The sequence below is a fragment of the Loxodonta africana genome, chromosome 4 (genome assembly GCF_030014295.1).
Source record: "Loxodonta africana isolate mLoxAfr1 chromosome 4, mLoxAfr1.hap2, whole genome shotgun sequence".
Taxonomy (NCBI): Eukaryota; Metazoa; Chordata; class Mammalia; order Proboscidea; family Elephantidae; genus Loxodonta; species Loxodonta africana.
The window spans coordinates 32,444,029-32,461,898 of NC_087345.1; the positions used below are offsets into that span (position 1 = coordinate 32,444,029).

A 17,870-nucleotide genomic window follows, 5' to 3' on the forward strand; every position below is an offset into this window, starting at 1 on the left:
CTACAAGGGCAGAGGCCCCAAGGTGGGAATGAGTACAAGGTGCTAGAGGAACGGAGGAGGCCGTTATGACTGAGCATACCGAGGGCAGGGACAAAGAGAGAGAGAAAGGACCCAGTTCTTGTAGGGCCTGAGGCCAGAGCAGTACTCGGATTTTATTCTAAGGGCAATAGGAACCCATTGGAGAGTTTTTAGCCAGTGACATGATTTGGTTTACATTTTTCGAAGATCTTTGGGGCTGCTGTGTGGAGAATGGGACTCTTGAGCCGCCCAAGTAAAGGAGAACTTTCTCTGCTTTCTCTTTCTACCCTCACTGCTTTGCACTAGACTTCCTGGCTACTGTCCCTACCATTCTTGACTTGAGGGGTTACACTGATTCCACACTACATCTCTCATTGCAGAGGCAGCTCTGTGCAGATCTTTTAGCTCCTTAATGTTTTAGAACATATTAGAATGATGTTTCTCCAAAGAGATATTTAACCCAAATGTATGTTGTTACAGGTTTTAAAAATCAATTTGATTGGCCACAGGAAACGTATTTTGGCATCTCTGGGAGACCGGCTACACGACGACCCTCCGCAGAAGCCCCCACGTTCCATCACCCTCAGGGTAAGTGGCAGGCACCTTCATTTTATTCTCCACCCTTATCCTAAGAAGTTATTTTGTGCAATATAACAAACTGAAGCAATGGGTCAGGAAGTACAGGCTGTTCCTCTGTAACTTACCTCTCTGTATCAAAAACCCTCTCCTTTTTTACTGCATTTTATAAGAGAAGAATTGCTTTTCTCCATTGGCTAAAATATATATTTTTGAGATTTAGATATACATCTTAATGGAATTCAGTCTGACAAGCCACTGCCTTTAAGAACCACCTCCTCATCTCCCATCCCTCACTCCCATATATGCCAATAGTCGGGAAATGTGTGTTCTGTTAAACTCATCAAACCCATGGAAAGAAAATCACTCAAGCACCACAGTTACGAGAAGATCAACTTAAAATTAACCTCAGGGTCTTCTATTTTTTAAGGATTAAAAATTGCTCCAGTTTTACAGACTTCAAAAAGTTAGAATAGAAAACCTAAAACTTTATTTAATAAGCTATATTTCATCTATTTTTTTTTTAATTATGGGGGAGAAAAACTACAGAAGGGAGAGAGAAATACAGTGGAAGAGAAAGGAAAGGGTGGGGAGAATGAGAAAATGAGAGAGAAACGATTGCCAGGCAAAACGGCAGCAAGGAGTAGCTGATAGTCACTTATTTTCTTGAGGTCTGTCAGAAGTTTTCTAAAAGTCATCGAAAAACTGGAATCTGTCTGACAAGTTGGAGAGAGTCCCCACTGTTCTCCTCTTTATTTTATCCTGCACTGGCTTGCTTCTGAGTCCCTTTCTGGATGCACGCCCATATCAGAAAAGGTGGTGATAGTACAGGGTGCTCAACATACCTGCCTGTGACCACCAGTGAACTTTAGCAGGTAACTACTGTCAGTACTGCACAGGGTGGGGCAGGAGAGGAGCCAGTAAGATATTGAGTCTGATTTCAGCCATGAAGGAGAAGAAAGTACACAAAATTTCAGGAAATGGAAGAGAATTGGCTCTAGGAGGAAGCCAGGAGAAAATTGATTATGGGGCGGGGAAGTGGGGATTGGATACACTAGGATATTGAAGACTTTGGAAGTAGTGAGAATAGAAGCAGGACCCATTCTTCTCCCTAACTAAGAGGAGCCTCAGATACATTTGGGGAAAAATGAAGCTGAAGAGAGATTATTGTCTTGCTTCATTTTGCTACATGGAAAGGGAAGGAGGCTAAAGCCATCATCAGTGTTATCACCCTAAAATCACTCTTTGGGGGAGAAATCCATGCTACTTCCTCTACTCCCTGTCCTTCCCCTTCTGAGCCTCTCCCTCTGACTCCTTGGATTTAGGGGAACACTAAATCAAAGATGGAGATTCCCCAGAAAAAGTACAGAAGCTGAATCCCAGGAGATCCAGGTCATCTAGCAGGGAAGTGGCCTAGAAAATCAGCATGACCCCAGTCTTCCTCTTCCTCACAAACATGAGAGCTCTGCTCTCTGCTGCCCCTTATGTCACTTCTGACCAGTTCTCCCACCTTGAGTGCTCTTTGCCACTGAAGAGTATCCTTTGCCATTGTATGCATCACGCTACGGTCTGTAGGTGTCGTATGCTGTGTTCCCACCCTGTGTCCTCTTGCTGCCCTGTTGTCAGATACTCTAACGGAGGATCAGCACCCTCTGTGTTCCATTTTAGCTTTCTCATGACATCTACCAGGCAAAGGACACTCTGCCCTTCATAAAGGCGCAGTTCCTTTGTTTGTAATCACACGTTATAGAGTCAAGGGTGCCCAGCATACATGTGTCTCTTCTGAGGTCGCTCATATTGCTACCTTAAGAAAACGGAGCCTGATTCTTTATACTTTAAACTCTTGACCTGAAATATTTAGGGGGGAAAGTGTGGTCTAGATCAAATAAAATGGTGGAATGTCATCAAGTCCTTGGCAGTTGATTCAAAAATGACTCCCCAACCCGCGGTTTGTCTTTTCAGTATTTCACAGTTTTGAAACCAGAGGTTAGCCTCAAGGACATGGTATTTACTTCATGATGTATTTCCATTCAGGAACCCAGTGGTAATCACACTCCTCCTCAGTTGTCTCCATCACTTAGCCAAAGCACTTACACCACTGGTGGCTCCCTAGACGTTCCTCACATTATCATGCAGGGCGATGCAAGGAGGAGAAGAAATGAAAACTACTTTGATGATATTCCCCGATCAAAACTGGAGAGGCAGATGGCCCAGGTAAGGTGTTATACCTCTGTGATGTTTTGCCTTCCACGCCTATCAAGAGATGCCTTCTAACATTGAACATGTAGCTTACTATGGTTTGCGTATAGGCCACACCTAACAGGAATTTCACCACTGTACACTGCGTCTTTCATTCCCTGCTCCCTTAAACTAGACTGAAACAGGTCTTTCTGGGAACGCAGTGTATATACCTACGCTTGTTACGTGTGTACGTACCCTTGTATTCCATTCTTCCTAAAGAAATGATGCCTGATCTCATTGCACTGAGAAAGTCTTTCCCCTAAAGGGAATGATACTGTGTAAGAATCCAGTCATAATGAAAATGAATAATAAAACTCCAGATTATAGAATGTAAATTGGTTGATAGGGCAGACATCGGGGGCAGGGGAGTATTAACTCAATGTAATGTTTTTAATTTCCTACCAAGTTTACACAGTTGTATAGAACTGTGCTCCTGGGATTAGTTGCATCATCTTATGCTGTCGCCTTGAGTGAAAATGATGATGCTTTCTGAAACAAATAACTGGAAGGAGAGATTTGTCACAGTCAGGCCTTTACCATCCTGGGTGTGGATGTCCATGTCTGGCCTGTCCTCAGAACACTGCTCAGAAACTTGAGTCAGCCATAAGCAAACAGTGGGCCTGTTACTGAAGCATATTCAGGTGGGCAGTTAACTCTGCAGCTTCACCCAGAGATTCAAAGATGTGGATTTGTTGACTACTATTGGCAGACTCAACTCTTTTCATCCTCATTCTAGGTTCAGACTGGTGTGCCAAGAGGCTTCTCTCTACCTCCCACACCTGAGATGAGAGTCTCGAGGTGAAAATTTGACTGTAATTGCTTTGCCTTGGTTATTACATATTTCTCTCAACTGTTTGATGAGATTCCTTTTTTAAAAGCCTTTAGTAAACATTTTATGCTGAAGCTCACAAAAGAAAAATGTGCAGAGAATGTTCTGGAAACCATGGCTATTCTGCCTACAAAAGCCCTGAAGACAGAGGGCCTGGGATATTGTACCTCTGTTCAGCTCTCTCAATATTGACTTATTTGCAGGGAATAGCAATTTGGAGGATTATGAGGAGTCTTTTATTGAAGGGAGATGGAAAATATACGGGAGACAAGAAAAGAATGATTTTCCCTTCCTGTCTTGTTAGGTATTGTCTTTTAATCCATATTACTGTTTTCATTGATGTCTCCTTTAAATAGGGAGTCTGAAAGCTTTTTTCCCCAAAATGTTAATTTATATATTCCCTGTTATTTGTTAGTATTTGTGGACCATATATGTGGTTAAATTTCTTTAATGATGGTACTCAGAGACATAGTTTGGTTTAACTTTGAACCATGTGGGCTTTATATAGTAAGGCAAACTGGGTCTTTTCTGAACCTTTTTCTTCCCTGAGAGAGGGAGGGTAGTTCACTATGAGCATTAGTTGTTGAGTGTGTCAACTTCAGTAACAGAAACATCTATCTCAGTTGCTCACAATAGTTTTTTTTTAATTTCTCCAAATAGAACAGTTTCTTCAAAGAGGAGTTACTCTTATGCCTATTTACGAACCCTCAGAAGTAATCTAACAAGGTTGCTCCTTTACTTCCTTCATGAGCTTCACAAGCTAGGGCAGTAGTGCCCTTTGGATTCCTCAAATCTTTTTCTTGTCACCCCCTTTGGGATGCATGTCTCTCCGGAATTGTCTTGCCTTGAGAAAATTGAATGAACTTTTATCTGGCTGGGCGAGGAGAGCCTAGAAGCAGAAAGAAGAGTGAGATAAGCAGGTTGATGGGTTGTGGTGAGTTACGCAGGGTCTGTGTGAGTGTGCTTACTTCCCGATGCATACAACTAATAATGATTGAATGACTGGCAGAGACATAGGCCTCCATCAGCAACCAGGAGCTTACTAGAAGCTTTCTAAAATCCAGCTGCTCAGTACAGCACATTTGCAGTAGAGAGAATAGGACATGGCACTATAGGAATCTGATCAATAAGAAATAGGGATTCTGGGATTACAGCTCTTTAGGTTGTATTAATTGTAGTTCTTTATTTGTTTTGAGAGTGTTCCTTAGTCTGGCAATGCCAAAAATTGTGGAGAAATGAACGTGTACCTCTTAAAAATAGTGCGTGTTAACCTGTCAAAATATAAAATATTATTGAACACTTAGATTTGTGTGACTTTTCTACCACTCAATCCATGTTTTTTCTTATTCCTTTTTTGGTCATTTGCTATAGTGGTAATTTCTGAGGTCCATTTGCTTTTTTAATGACCCGTCATCCTCTCTTCAGACCACACTGTTCCCTGAAGATCTGTGCTTAGCCAGTAAAGTTGGGTCTTCCTAAAGACTTGAATTAGCAATTAAAATTCCTGCAAGGACCAACTAGTTAAGTCTTCTTCCAAGGAGGAGTTCAGTCCCTTGGATTCTTTCCCAAGAAGTTTCTCCTGAGGGTCTTTATGTAGTTTGGTTAAAGCTTGCCTAACCAATGTCTGTTTCCCACTAAAAGGCATTAAATACACCCCCACACTTTTTTTCTTACCTACAAAAAAGGGAAAATGCAGGAAAGAGAAAATCATCAGGACAGATTCATGTTCTCAGATACCCCTCTACTTTTTCAAGCTTAGGTAAATCCCCACTGGAGTGATTTGAAATTCTCACCGTAGGCCAGAAACTAACTTCTTGGTGGCTGCAATAATTCATAGGAGTTTTGCCTTCCTAAGGTCTGCTCAACAGACATTTTGGGGATACATTGCCTAACTTAGAAAATCAGTGCTTAAAGTTAAAATGAGATAAATTTAATATCCATTCCAACTATTGCATTTATTAGAAAATATTTATTTAAAAAGTAATATTAGAATGGTGGAAAACCCTAGTGGCGTAGTGGTTAATAGCTACGTCTGCTAACCAAAAGGTCAGTAGTTCGAATTCACCAGGTGCTCCTTGGAAACTCTGTGGGGAAGTTCTACTCTGTCCTATGGGTCACTATGAGTTGGAATCGACTGGATGGCAATGGGCAATTAGAGTGGTGTTGAATTACTTGTTTTCAGTTTGAACCAATATTAAAAATACCTGTCTTGGAATACAGGTGGCATGTAAATATTTTGGCCATTGTTTGCTTTTATTCTGGTATAACCAGTATTCTGGCACCAAATTTTCTTAAATGAACATGTGAGAGCCAAAATTGAGTTCAGCACTAATGGCTTTTTTCTTTTTAAACCACTGAATATAATGCAAACACATCTGAACAATGGGTTTCCTATGATGCTGTAAACATCACCTCTGAAGCTTATAATTCTAAATTGGACTCATTAGCCCAGAAGTTCTGAAACTCTCCCCCATTTCCTCACTCCTAATAAATAAACATGTTGCACTCATATTTGTATAATTACACCTTAATGTGTGCTGTGCTTTTAAATTTTCAAAGTGCTTCCGCATCTATTATCTCATTTTAGCACAAACAAGGTATCTCACTCAACTACTCATATGCACAGAACACATGGCTGATTAGCTTTTTAAGTCAAAATTCTGTGGCAATAGCATGGTAAACGAAAATATGGAAAATAAAGCAGAAGGAGAAAAAACATTTCCGGTATTTAGGGCTTAATTGCAATCTTTAGAAGTTTTCTTGAATGATGTTCTGGGAAACCAAAGTGTTCTGAAAACGAATAATAAAGGAGAGTGATGGGATTCATAAGGTTTAGGGACCACATTCTCCAAACCTAGGAAGAAAGGAAAAAGAGTTTCCAAATGCTGAAACACATAGCCATTTCAGAAGGCCTCCATTTATAGAAATACATTATGTAAAAATGAAATTGTACTTATATTTTCACAAAATAAAAAACAGACTCCTCAACCATAAGAGAAATCCATATCTTTATACAAATTTTAGCTTAAATATTAGTGAGGAAAATCCATAACGTAGAAGTCCTTGTGTTATGAATGCTCACCCCTAAATAAAAATATTAGTATTGCCTGGGGCAATATGTTGGCCACTGTAAAAAGCTGTTGCCATTGTGTCGATTCCAACTCATAGCCACCGTATAAGACAGAGTAGAACTGCCCCATAGGGTTTCCAAGGTGCAGCTGGTGGATTTGAACTGCCGACTTTTTGGTTAGCAGCCTAAGCTCTTAACCACTGTGCCACAAGGCACACCGTAAAGGCTTTTTCTAAATTGTCTCTAAATCATTTGAAAATTGGTTCAGTTGAAAGCCTAATATATCCTGATTTAAACAGTACTGTTTGTTGTGTTTAATAATTATGGCTAAATCAGAGATGAAAGAAAAAAAGACTCATGGCCATCGAATCCATTCTAACTCATGTCAACTTCGTCAGTGTCACAGTAGAACTGGGCTCCACAGGGTTTGCAATGGCATGAACTTTCAATGGCTATGACTTTTCAGTGGCTATGACTTTTTGCCACCACTCATCTATCAGTTTGTTGTACTGTAGTGGCTTGCATGTTACTGTGATGCTGGAAGCAATGCCACCAGTATTTCAAATACCAGCAGGGTCACCCACGGTGGAGAGGTTTCAGCAGAGCTTCCAGACTAAGACAGGCAGGGAAGAAGGACCTGGTGATCTTCTTCTGAAAAAACTGTCCAGTGAAATCTTTATGTATAGCAGCAGAACATTGTCTGATATAGTGCTGGAAGATAAATCCCTCAGGTTGGATGGAACTCAGAATACAACTGGGGAAGAGCTGCCTCCTCAAAGTAAAGTTGACCTTAATGACGTGGATGGAGTCAAGCTTTTGGGACCTTTTTCTGCTGATGTGGCACAACTCAAAATGAGAAGAAACAGCTGCAAACATCCATTAATAATTAGAATGTTGAATGTACGAAATATGAATCTAGAAAAATTGGAATGCATCAAAAATGAAATGGAACACTTGAAGATCGCTATCCTAGGCATGAGTGAGCTGACATGGACTGATATTGGCCATTCTGAATCAGACAGTCACATGGTCTGCTATGCCAGGAATGACAAATTGAGGAGGAATAGCATTGCATTCATCATCAAAAAGAACATTTCAAGATCTATCCTGAAATACCACACTTTCAGTGATAGGATAATATCCATATGCCTACAAGGAAGTCCTGTTAATATGACGGTTATTCCAATTTATGCACCAACCACTAATGCCATAGATGAAGAAACTGAAGATTTTTACCAACTTCTGCAACCTGAAATTGATCAAACATGCAGTCAAGGTGCATTGATAATTACTGGTGATTGGAATGCAAAAGTTGGAAACAAAGAAGGATCAATAGTTGAAAAATATGGCCTTGAAAATAAAAACAATGTGGGAGATGATATGATAGAATTTTGTAAGACCAATGACTTATTCATTGCAAGTACCTTTTTTCAACAACATAAATGATGATTATACACATGGACCTTGCCAGGTGGAATACACAGGAATCAAATAGACCACATCTGTGGAAAGAGATAATGGAGAAACTCAATATAATCAGTCAGAAAAAGGTGAGGGGCCAACTGTGGAACTGACCATCAATTCTTCATATGCAAGTTCAAGCTGAAGCTGAAGAAAACTAAAAACAAGTCTACGAGAGCCAAAATGCGACCTTGAGTTTATCCTACCTGAATTTAGAGAGCATCTCAAGAATAAATTTGACATACTGAACACTAACCAAAGACCAGACAAGTTGTAGAATGACATCATACATGAAGAAAACAAAAGATCACTAAACAAACAGAAAAGACCAAAATGGATGTCAGAAGAGACTCTGAAACTCACTGTTGAAGGTAGAGCAGCTAAAGCGAATGGAAGAAATGATGAAGTAAAAGAGCTGAACAGAAAATTTCAAAGGGTGGCTTGAGAAGAAAAGTAAATTATTATAATAAAATGTGCAAAGCCTGGCGTTAGAACACCAAAAGGGAAGAACACACTCAGCATTTCTCAAGCTGAAAGAACTTAAAAAAAAAAAAAAAATTTTAAGCCTCGAGTTGCAATATTGAAGGATTCTCTGGGCAAAAAATTGAATGACACAGGAAGCATCAAATGAAGTTGGAAGGAATATACAGAGCCACTGTACCAAAAAGAATTGGTCAGTGTTCAGCCATTTCAGAAGGTAGCATATGATCAAGAACCAATGCTACTGAAGGAAGAAGTCCAAGCTGCACTGAAGGGAATGGTGAAGAACAAAGCTCCAGGAATTGACAGAGTGCCCACTGAGATGCTTCAACAAACAAATGCAACACTGGAAGCGCTCATTCGTCTGTGCCAAGAAATTTAGAAGACAGCTACCTGTCCAGCTGACTGGCAGACATCCATATTTGTGCCCATTCCAAAGAAAGGTGATCTAACAGAATGTGGAAATTATCGAACAGTATCATTAATATATCACATGCAAATAAAGTTGTGCTGAAGATCATTCAAAAGCAGTTGCAGCAGTACATTGACAGGGGACTGCCAGAAATTCAAGCCAGGTTTAGAAGAGGGTACAGAACCAGGTTATCATTGCTGATGTCAGATGGATCCTGGCTGAAAGCAGAGAATATCAGAAAGATGTTTACCTGTGTTTATACTAAGGCATTCAGCTGTGGGGATCATAACAAATTTGGATAATGTTGTGGAGAATGGGAATTCCAGAACACTTAATTGTGCTCATAAAGAATCTGTACATGGATCAAGAGGAAGCCATTCAAACAGAACAAAGGGATACTGCATGGTTTAAAGTCAGGAAAGGTGTGCATCAAAGTTGTATCCTTTCATCATACCTACTCAATCTGTATGCTGAGTAACTAATCTGAGAAGCTGGACTATATGAAGAAGAACGGGGCATTGGGATTGGAGGAAGGCTCATTAACAACCTGCATTATGCAGATGATACAACCTTGCTTGCTGAAAGTGAAGAGGACTTGAAGCACTTCCTAATGAAGATCAAAGACCACAGCCTCCAGTATGAATTACACCTCAACATAAAGATAACAAAAACCTTCACAATTGGACCAATAAGCAGCATCATGATAAACAGAGAAAAGACTGACATTGTCAAGGATTTCATCTTACTTGGATCCACAGCCAATGCCCATGGAAGCAGCAGTAAAGAAATCAAACGCCAAATTGGGCAAATCTGTTGCGAAAGATTTTTTTTAATGTTAAAAAGCAAAGATGTCACCCTCAGGATTAAGGTGCCCCAGACCCAAGTTATGGTATTTTCAGTCGCCTCATATGCATGCAAAAGCTGGACAATGAGTAATGAAGACCGAAGAAGAATTGATGCATTTGAATTATGGTGGTGTTGAAGAATACTGAATATACCATGGACTGCCAGAAGAACGAACAAACCTGTCTTGGAAGAAGTACAGCCAGAATGCTCCTAAGAAGCGAGGATGATGAGACTTCATCTCAAGTATTTTGGATATTTCTCAGGAGGGACCAGTCCCTGGAGAAAGACATCATGCTTGGTAAAGCATAGAGCCTACGAAAAAGAGGAAGAACCTCAGTGAATGGATTGACGTAGTGGCTGTGACAATGGGCTCAAACACAGCAACGATTGTGAGGGTGGTGCAGGGCCAGGCAGTGTTCTGTTCAGTTGTGCATAGGGTTGCTATGAATTGGAACTGACTCGACAGCACCTAACAGCAACAATTGACCTTTGGGAAGTAGGTCCCGGGTCCTTTCTTCCAAGGCACCTCTGAGTGGATTCAGGCCATCAACCTTTTGCTTAGGAACCAAGTACTTAAACATTTGTGCCACCCAGGGACTCCTATGACTAGATGAAAACCAAACCAAACCTGTTGCCGTGGAGGCAATTCCAATCACAGCAACCATATAGGTTAGAGTAGAACTGCCCCATTGGGTTTCCAAGACTGTAATATTTACGAAACCAGTCTGCCACATCTTTCTCCTGTGGAGCAGCTGCTGGGTTTGCACCACCGACCTTTCAGTTAACAGCCGAGTGCCTAACCTATGTGTGTTAGTGCAGAACTGTGCTCTGTAGGGGTTTCAATGGCTGGTTTTTCGGAAGTAGATCACCAGGCCTTTCTTCCAAGGTGCCTCTGTGTGACCTCCAACTGCCAACCTTTCAGTTAGCTGCCAAGCATGGTAACCATTGGCACCGCCCTGGGACTACTCATTGACTAACATGAATGGTTAAATACACCTTGCTCTACTTATGATGACTTTGGGGTTAGGAATGCCAGTACAATTTGTGTCTTTCAGGAAACACTGGAGACTTACTGTATATCCTGTACATCATTTTTTTTTTTTAAATAAGAGGAAGAAGTGAGAGAATAACTTAGTTTTTTGTTTTGTTTTTTTATTTAGGTTTTGATACTTACCTCACAAGTCTAGATTCTTTTGTTTTCTGTCAAGCCCATCAAGGAGGCAAATTAGATGGCTAGAAGTTTGCTCTGACAGACCAGTCAGACCTAAACACTTCCAGTCACTTTGCCAGGGAAGCTTTTTGTCCCCCTCCATCCCCACACATGCTGATGCTTAACTAGGGTGAATGTTTCCAGTTAAAATCAGACCATGGTTTGTTTTGTTTTGTTTTGAAAACACTAATAGAAAAGATTCTGTTTTCAACTGAAGAAATAAGAAATCTGACTATATGAAATCCCCATTTCAATGGAAAGGACCTTGTGATATTTATTTATTTATTTTAGGCTTGCTGACATTGAGTAGCTTGTTCACAGAGGCACACCAGGCTATTTTCCACTTGCTAAACTTTTGGAATGTTTCTCATTATATTCAGTCCAGTTCTTGGGTCCACAGGTCAGAATTTTGGCTGTTATAATCTGTCCTTGCTGAATTTTCAAGGATAGAAGAATTCTATTCTTTTCCTTCTCCCTCTTCCTTTTCTTTTGCACTATAGAATAGAAAATAAAGGGAAGGTTTTTTAATGTCTAGAGGAAATTTTTTTTTTTTTTTTAGGGCTGATCATGTGGTCCTATCTAGTTAATCCCATTTGTATACGACTAAAGTAAGATTAGTAAGGTCTGTTCTGGGTACACAGAGCCTTGGTGGCACAATGATTAAGTGCTCGGCTGCTGACCAAAAGGTTGGTAGTTCAACCGCCCCCCCCCCGAGGCTCCATCGGAGAAAGACCTGGCTATCTGTTCCTGTAAATATTCCAAAAACCCATTGCCTTTGAGTCTATTATGAGTCATAACAAGCCTGTAGTACAGAGCAGAACTGCCCAGTATGGTTTCTTAGACTGTAATCATTACAGAAACAGACTGCCACATCTTTCGCTCTAGGATAGGCTGGTGGGTTTATACAACCAACCTTTCGCTTAGCAGCTAAGCACTTATCCACCACACCACCAGGGCTCCTTTTCCCATAGAGATTACAGCCTAGAAATTCCTGTGAGGCAGCTCTGTCACATGGGGTCACTATGAGTCAAAATCGACTTTATGGCACCAAAGAACAACTTCCAGACTTGTGCATGTAACAAAAATCCACCTCAAGATGGCTTAAGCAGAAAAAGAATATATTTGAATCATTTCACTGTGAAGTCCAGGCAGACCTGGATCCAGGTGCTCACGTGATGTCTTGCTCTCTAGCTCTTTATCTTCTGGCTCCGCTTTCCTCTGTGTTGCCTCTTTTCCCAAACAGGCTTTCTCTAGATGTAGGAAGCTTGAAGCTTTAAGCTCAATTCCTGCTAAACTTGAACCTACAAAAAAGAGAGCTTATCCTTCCAGGAGTTCCAACAAAATCGCCAGTATTGAGTCCCGTGGGCTCTGATTAACCTTGTCTATCCCTGAGCCAATCAGAAGGGCAGAGAGGAAGAGCAGTAATGTGATTGGCTAAGCATAGGTCACATGCCTGGAGGTGGTTTTAACTCCACCTGAACCACATGTACTGAAGGTGAGAGGGAGGTCCTTTCATAGACAGTCAGGATGCTTTTGCCCCAAGAAGTAGGAATGGTTTCTAGGCAGGCAGAAATAGCAATAGTGGGCACTAGGATAAATGTACTTTGGCTTTCGAACTTCAAGACTGTCTCATAGAAAATTGTTACATCACATGGGTATTGATTTCATTTTTTCATATTTAACTTGATGAGATGAAAAATATACCAGACTTGAAGTAATAAGATCAAGGCTAAAATCCCATCTCTGATACCTGTTATTTCTGTGACCTTGAACAAGCTTCTTAGCTACTCAGAGCCTTAGTTTTTTCTTCCTAAAGAGAGTTGAATGCCTACTTCTCATCATTGTTGGGAGGCTCTAATAAAGTAGCATTTGTCCAAGTATTTTACAAGGTATACGTTTGGGTTGTTGTGTAAATTATTATTTTGAGATAACTTCTAACTTTCTACTATATTATGCTTTTTCGCCTGCAAGTGGGAATAAATATATTTTAAAGTAAAGCTCCTGATACTTAGCTATATTTTACAAAACTGTTATTTCTCAGCTTGTAATCATAAACTAATACCTCTCCACTGATATGTAAAAAATAGTTTTTAGAAATGCAAATGCTAGACAAGACGTTCCTGTCCATGTTATGATCTCGTTAGCATTGGAGCGCTACCTTTGGAAAGGATTTATGGGGGGTGCCCATACTTAAATATTTTTCAAGTCTAAAGTATCCTTGTGAGTTAACATACTTCAAAATATGTAGGTGATGTCTTGAAATTTTTATTTAAAAATTTTCTATCTCTTATGGTAAACTGTATGTGTGCTGGCTATATAGAGTCAAGTCCGAACTTTCCCGTAGGCATTGTCGTGTTCTCCTGTAATGAAAAAGCACGCCGTAAATATTTATTGACTGAGTTACTTTATGTATGGTGGTAGATACCGAAAAACTGTATGGTTTTGTGACATACCAGGCCGGTCATGAATGGGGATAGTCTCAAATCTTTTAGGGAAATAAACTGCCTGAAACAGTAGCATATCACCTGCCTAGCTTGGATCTAGTAGTTTATCGTCGTCATCTTCAGAGCCAACACAGATTAATACAACTTTCTAATGAGGAAATTGAGGCAGGGAGAGTTTATGTTGCTTGCCCAAGGCCACACAGATTATAAAGCGTGGAGCCAGGATTTGAATGCCTGGGGTTGTCTCTCCCACCTGGGCGGCAGCGGACATGACACCTTCTATAAATTCTATAACTCCAAAAGTCTCCAATGCAATATTTTAATTCCCTTGTCAAATATTTTATTAATAATATCTAATACTTGATGTAAATACGAGTAGAGAATTTAATCTCTAAGGTAGTGCAGATAAAGATTATAGTTGCAGAAAACCTTTTGCTCTTGATAGCCAGTTTTTTCCATTTTTTACCAATCAAGAACAGCGAACGATGGCTTCATGTAAACAGTTGTCAAATGATATGAACCCTTTTCTCTATGGGCCTCTATTTTAATGAGGTGTGAATACAGCATCTTAGAAATTTCCAGACTTGCCCCTCTCTATATGCATTAATAGCTAGAAGATTCTTCTGTACTTCTGCTAAAGAAAAGCACAGAATTTTTGGATGGGAAGGGGCCAGAAAATGTGTCCAGTCCTGTCTCTTAATTGATGCAGGCTCTTTTTCTAATGCATCCTTAACAGTCAACCCCAAGTTTCTGCTTAATCTTGCCGCCGGAAAGGTGGCGTCCAAAAAGTTCTGACTGATAGAACATTTGCCTTACAGTGACTTGATATAAAACCCACCCAGTGCCATCAAGTTGATTCCGACTCATAGCGACCCTACAGGGCAGACTAGAACTGCCCCATAGAGTTTCCATGGAGAGCCTGGCAGATCTGAACTGCCAACCCTTTGGTTAGCAGCCATAGCACCTAACCACTACGCCACCAGGGTTTCTTGATGTAAGACTTCCTAAAACACCTACCTAGTTCGTGCTATCGTCTGAAGCAATGAAGACTGAATCTGCTCCCTCTTGCTGAGGATAGTTCTTTAAGAATTGAAGGCAATTTGATGTATTCCCTTCACTATATTAAACACATCCAGCTCCTTGCCAGCATCATTCTGCTAAGTAGGATACAGGCTACACAGCTCTGGGCATGTCTGTTGTGTTGATGTTCACACTGAACAACATTAACACATTACTAATGCTTAATGAGTTTCTCTTCACAAAAATTTCCCAGGCTATTGAGCCATGCCTCCCTTCTCAACCCTCTGCAGTGCTCCGTGTGCATGTGTGTGTGTGTGTGTGTGTGTCTGTGTATGTGTATGTAACCTTAATGCAGAGTTTTACATTTACATTATTCCTTTCCAGACAAAACCATTTTATCAAGTTGTTTAACCAAACATCCTAGTCTATGAAGACCTTTTTTAAACTTGATCATCACTTGGTATACCAGCTATCCTTCCTAACTGGCAAGGTGCTACCTTAAAAAGCTTGCCTTAAAAGAGTTTGCCTTCCAAGTAATCATCCAAGTTATTGATCTAAGTGCTGAACGAGACAGAACTAAGAAAAAAAATTGTGTAGACTACCTTCTACCAGAGACCTCTTAGGTTGACAGCATTCTAGATGATTGTCCAACTAGACCTGTCTTTCCATATTTTTCACTAGGATAAAATGAGGAAATAGCAAGGGCTCCATAAACATCGTTGAATGAATGGCTTTATCCAATACCTTTTTTTTAACCAGAGGCAAGAGGCATGTAGTTAATAAATGGGTTTAAATAAAGAAAATGATAGCCTCTGTTTACAAGAAAAGAACAAAATTTATTTTTTAAGAAGATGTTACCCACAAAGAACAGTATTACATTGCAAAATATACTTTCTTTGCAGCGATTCATGTTATGATAAAAAGCTGATCACAGCATCTTTGAATGAGCTATTAATACTTCTGCTTTCTAGTGGTCTGAAAAATGTATCAGTAGTGGTGGTATATCTAAACTTTGAGGTCGAGCAAATGAAGTAGTCCCTATTGCTGTAAACAGCATCATCCCAATTGACTTAAATTCCCTGCAACATCCAGAAAACCTGGGGAACTATAAAATAAGCTCTGTAAAATAAGATCGTGCTGGCAGTGTTCAGTTTTTTTCTCTGCTCTATTTTTCTGGTGACGAGATATCGTAAATAATTGTGTAATGCCATTTAGGACTACAACTGTCACATCAGGGAATACAGGATGTGTATTATCTCTACAAACAAAAAACAAGTATCACATAAGCCTATAGTTCTCTCCTCCTTTGGCAGCTAAGGGTTTATTTTATGTGCTGCCAGTACCAGAAGGAGCCCTAGTGACACTTTTCTGCTAACCAAAAGGTTGGCAGTTCGAACCTACCCTTTGGCTCTGCAAGAGAAAGACCAGGTGATCTGCTTCCATAAAGATTACAGCCAAGAAAACCCTACGAAACAGAGTTCTGCTAAATCACATAGGGTTGCTATGAGTTGGATTCGACAGCACCCAACAACACGTCAGTACCAGAATCAGAGCTAGCTTAAAGAAAGGAAGGAAGAAAGGAAAAGAGGGAAGGAAAGATGAAAAGGGAAAGGAAAGGAAAAAGGGAGGTAGGGAGAAGGGAAGGGAGCCTTAAAATGGAGCAAGCAATAGGCAACATCAAGAATTTATATTGTTGAAAAGACAAACTACCAACTGGGAGAATATCTTTGGAAAACATGTATCCAATAGGAATCTAATAAGCAAAGTATATATAAAACTTCGGCAGCTTAACAACAAAATACAAATAACACAATCATAAAATAGGAAAAGGACTTGAATAGACATTTCACCAAAGAGGACATTCAGAGGGCCACCAAACACGTGAAAAGATACTCAGCATCATTAGCCAACAGAGAGATACAAATCAAAACCGTAATGAGATGTCATTTCATTCCTACTAGGATGGCTAAGATAAAAAAGAAAATAACAGTTGTTGTCAAGGATATGGGTAAATTGGAACCCTTATCTAATGCTGGTAGGAATGCAAAATGGTACAGCTGTTATGAAAAACAGTGTGGTAGTTCCTCAAAAAACTGAAAATAGAGCTACTATATGACTCAGCAGTTCCACTCCTAGGGATATACCCAAAAAACTTGAAAGCAGAGACTCAAAAAGAGACTTGTACACCAATGTTCACTACACCACTATTCACAATAGCCAAAAGGCGAAAACAACCTAAATTCCCATCAACAGATGAATGAATAAACAAAATGTCTTATATAAATACAATGGAATACTACTCAGCCAATAGGAGAAATGAAGCCTCGATACATCTACAGTGTGGATGGACCTTGAGGACATTATTCTGAGCAAAATAAGCCAGTCACGAATGGACAAATGTTGTATGATCTCACTTATATAAAAAGACAAGAAAAGGCAAATGTATAGAGACCAAAGTTTATGAGTGGTTACCAGGGGCGAGAGAGGGGGAAAAGGGTGTTAACAATGATGGAAAAATTGCATTGATTAAGGGTAGGACTGCAGAGCCAATTACGGTAATTACTGTCAGTGAGTTGTATACCTGTACAAAGTTGAATTGGCAAGGATTGTGTGATAGATATGTTTATAGGAACTACCAAAAAAAAGGAGTAGCTACTGAGGCTGCTTATATACAAATAAACACCTCATGGGGTTTGGTTCCTTGGTTTGGAGGTTTAGGGTCATGGTTTCATGGGATATCCCAGTTAATTGGCCTAATACAGTGTTTAGTGTTTCTTTTCTACCTCTTACTTTATTGGGTAGCATCTGGGGTCTTAAAAGCTTACAAGTGGCCAGCCAAGGCACAACAGTTGGTCTCTATTCACCCAGAGCAACAAAGGAAGAAGGAGAGTCAGGAAGAGGAGGAGAATATGGAATGTGTGGCTGATTGCCTTCATGAATAACTATGTCCTTTGCCATGAGACCAGAAGGACTGGATGGTGCCCAGCTATCATTACTGAACATTTTGATCAGAGATTCCATAGAAGAATCTTGATCAAAAGGGGGGAAAACAAAGAACAGAATTTCAAATTTCCTTGAACTTCAGACTTCTGGAGCCATGGAGGGTGGATGAACCCTTGAAACTATTACCCTAAGATAATCTGTACACCTTAGACCAAAAATATCCCCTGAAGTCATTTTAAAACCAAACAGTAGTTTAGTTTAACTAGTAAAAAAGGTCTGTCTTGATCATTAAGCTCTTTTACGAGCTATCGATATGGGAC

At 40.1% G+C, this 17,870-nt stretch overlaps 1 protein-coding gene across 14 annotated transcripts in view; it reads left to right on the forward strand.

The window, feature by feature from the left end:
- Window positions 1–17,870, forward strand: part of ANKS1B (ankyrin repeat and sterile alpha motif domain containing 1B) — a 1,402,370-nt gene that overhangs the window by 1,307,090 nt on the left and 77,410 nt on the right. For 9 of the 14 annotated variants that reach the window (XM_023559966.2, XM_023559973.2, XM_003405282.4 and 6 more), the window contains 2 exons: window positions 499–606; window positions 2,629–2,808. The exons of 3 other annotated variants lie outside the window; for them this stretch is intronic. In XM_023559966.2, the coding sequence (XP_023415734.2) occupies window positions 499–606; window positions 2,629–2,808 (288 nt within the window). The remainder of the gene's footprint in view (window positions 1–498; window positions 607–2,628; window positions 2,809–17,870) is intronic. 2 more of the 14 variants (XM_003405285.4, XM_023538693.2) reach the window with 1 other exon arrangement.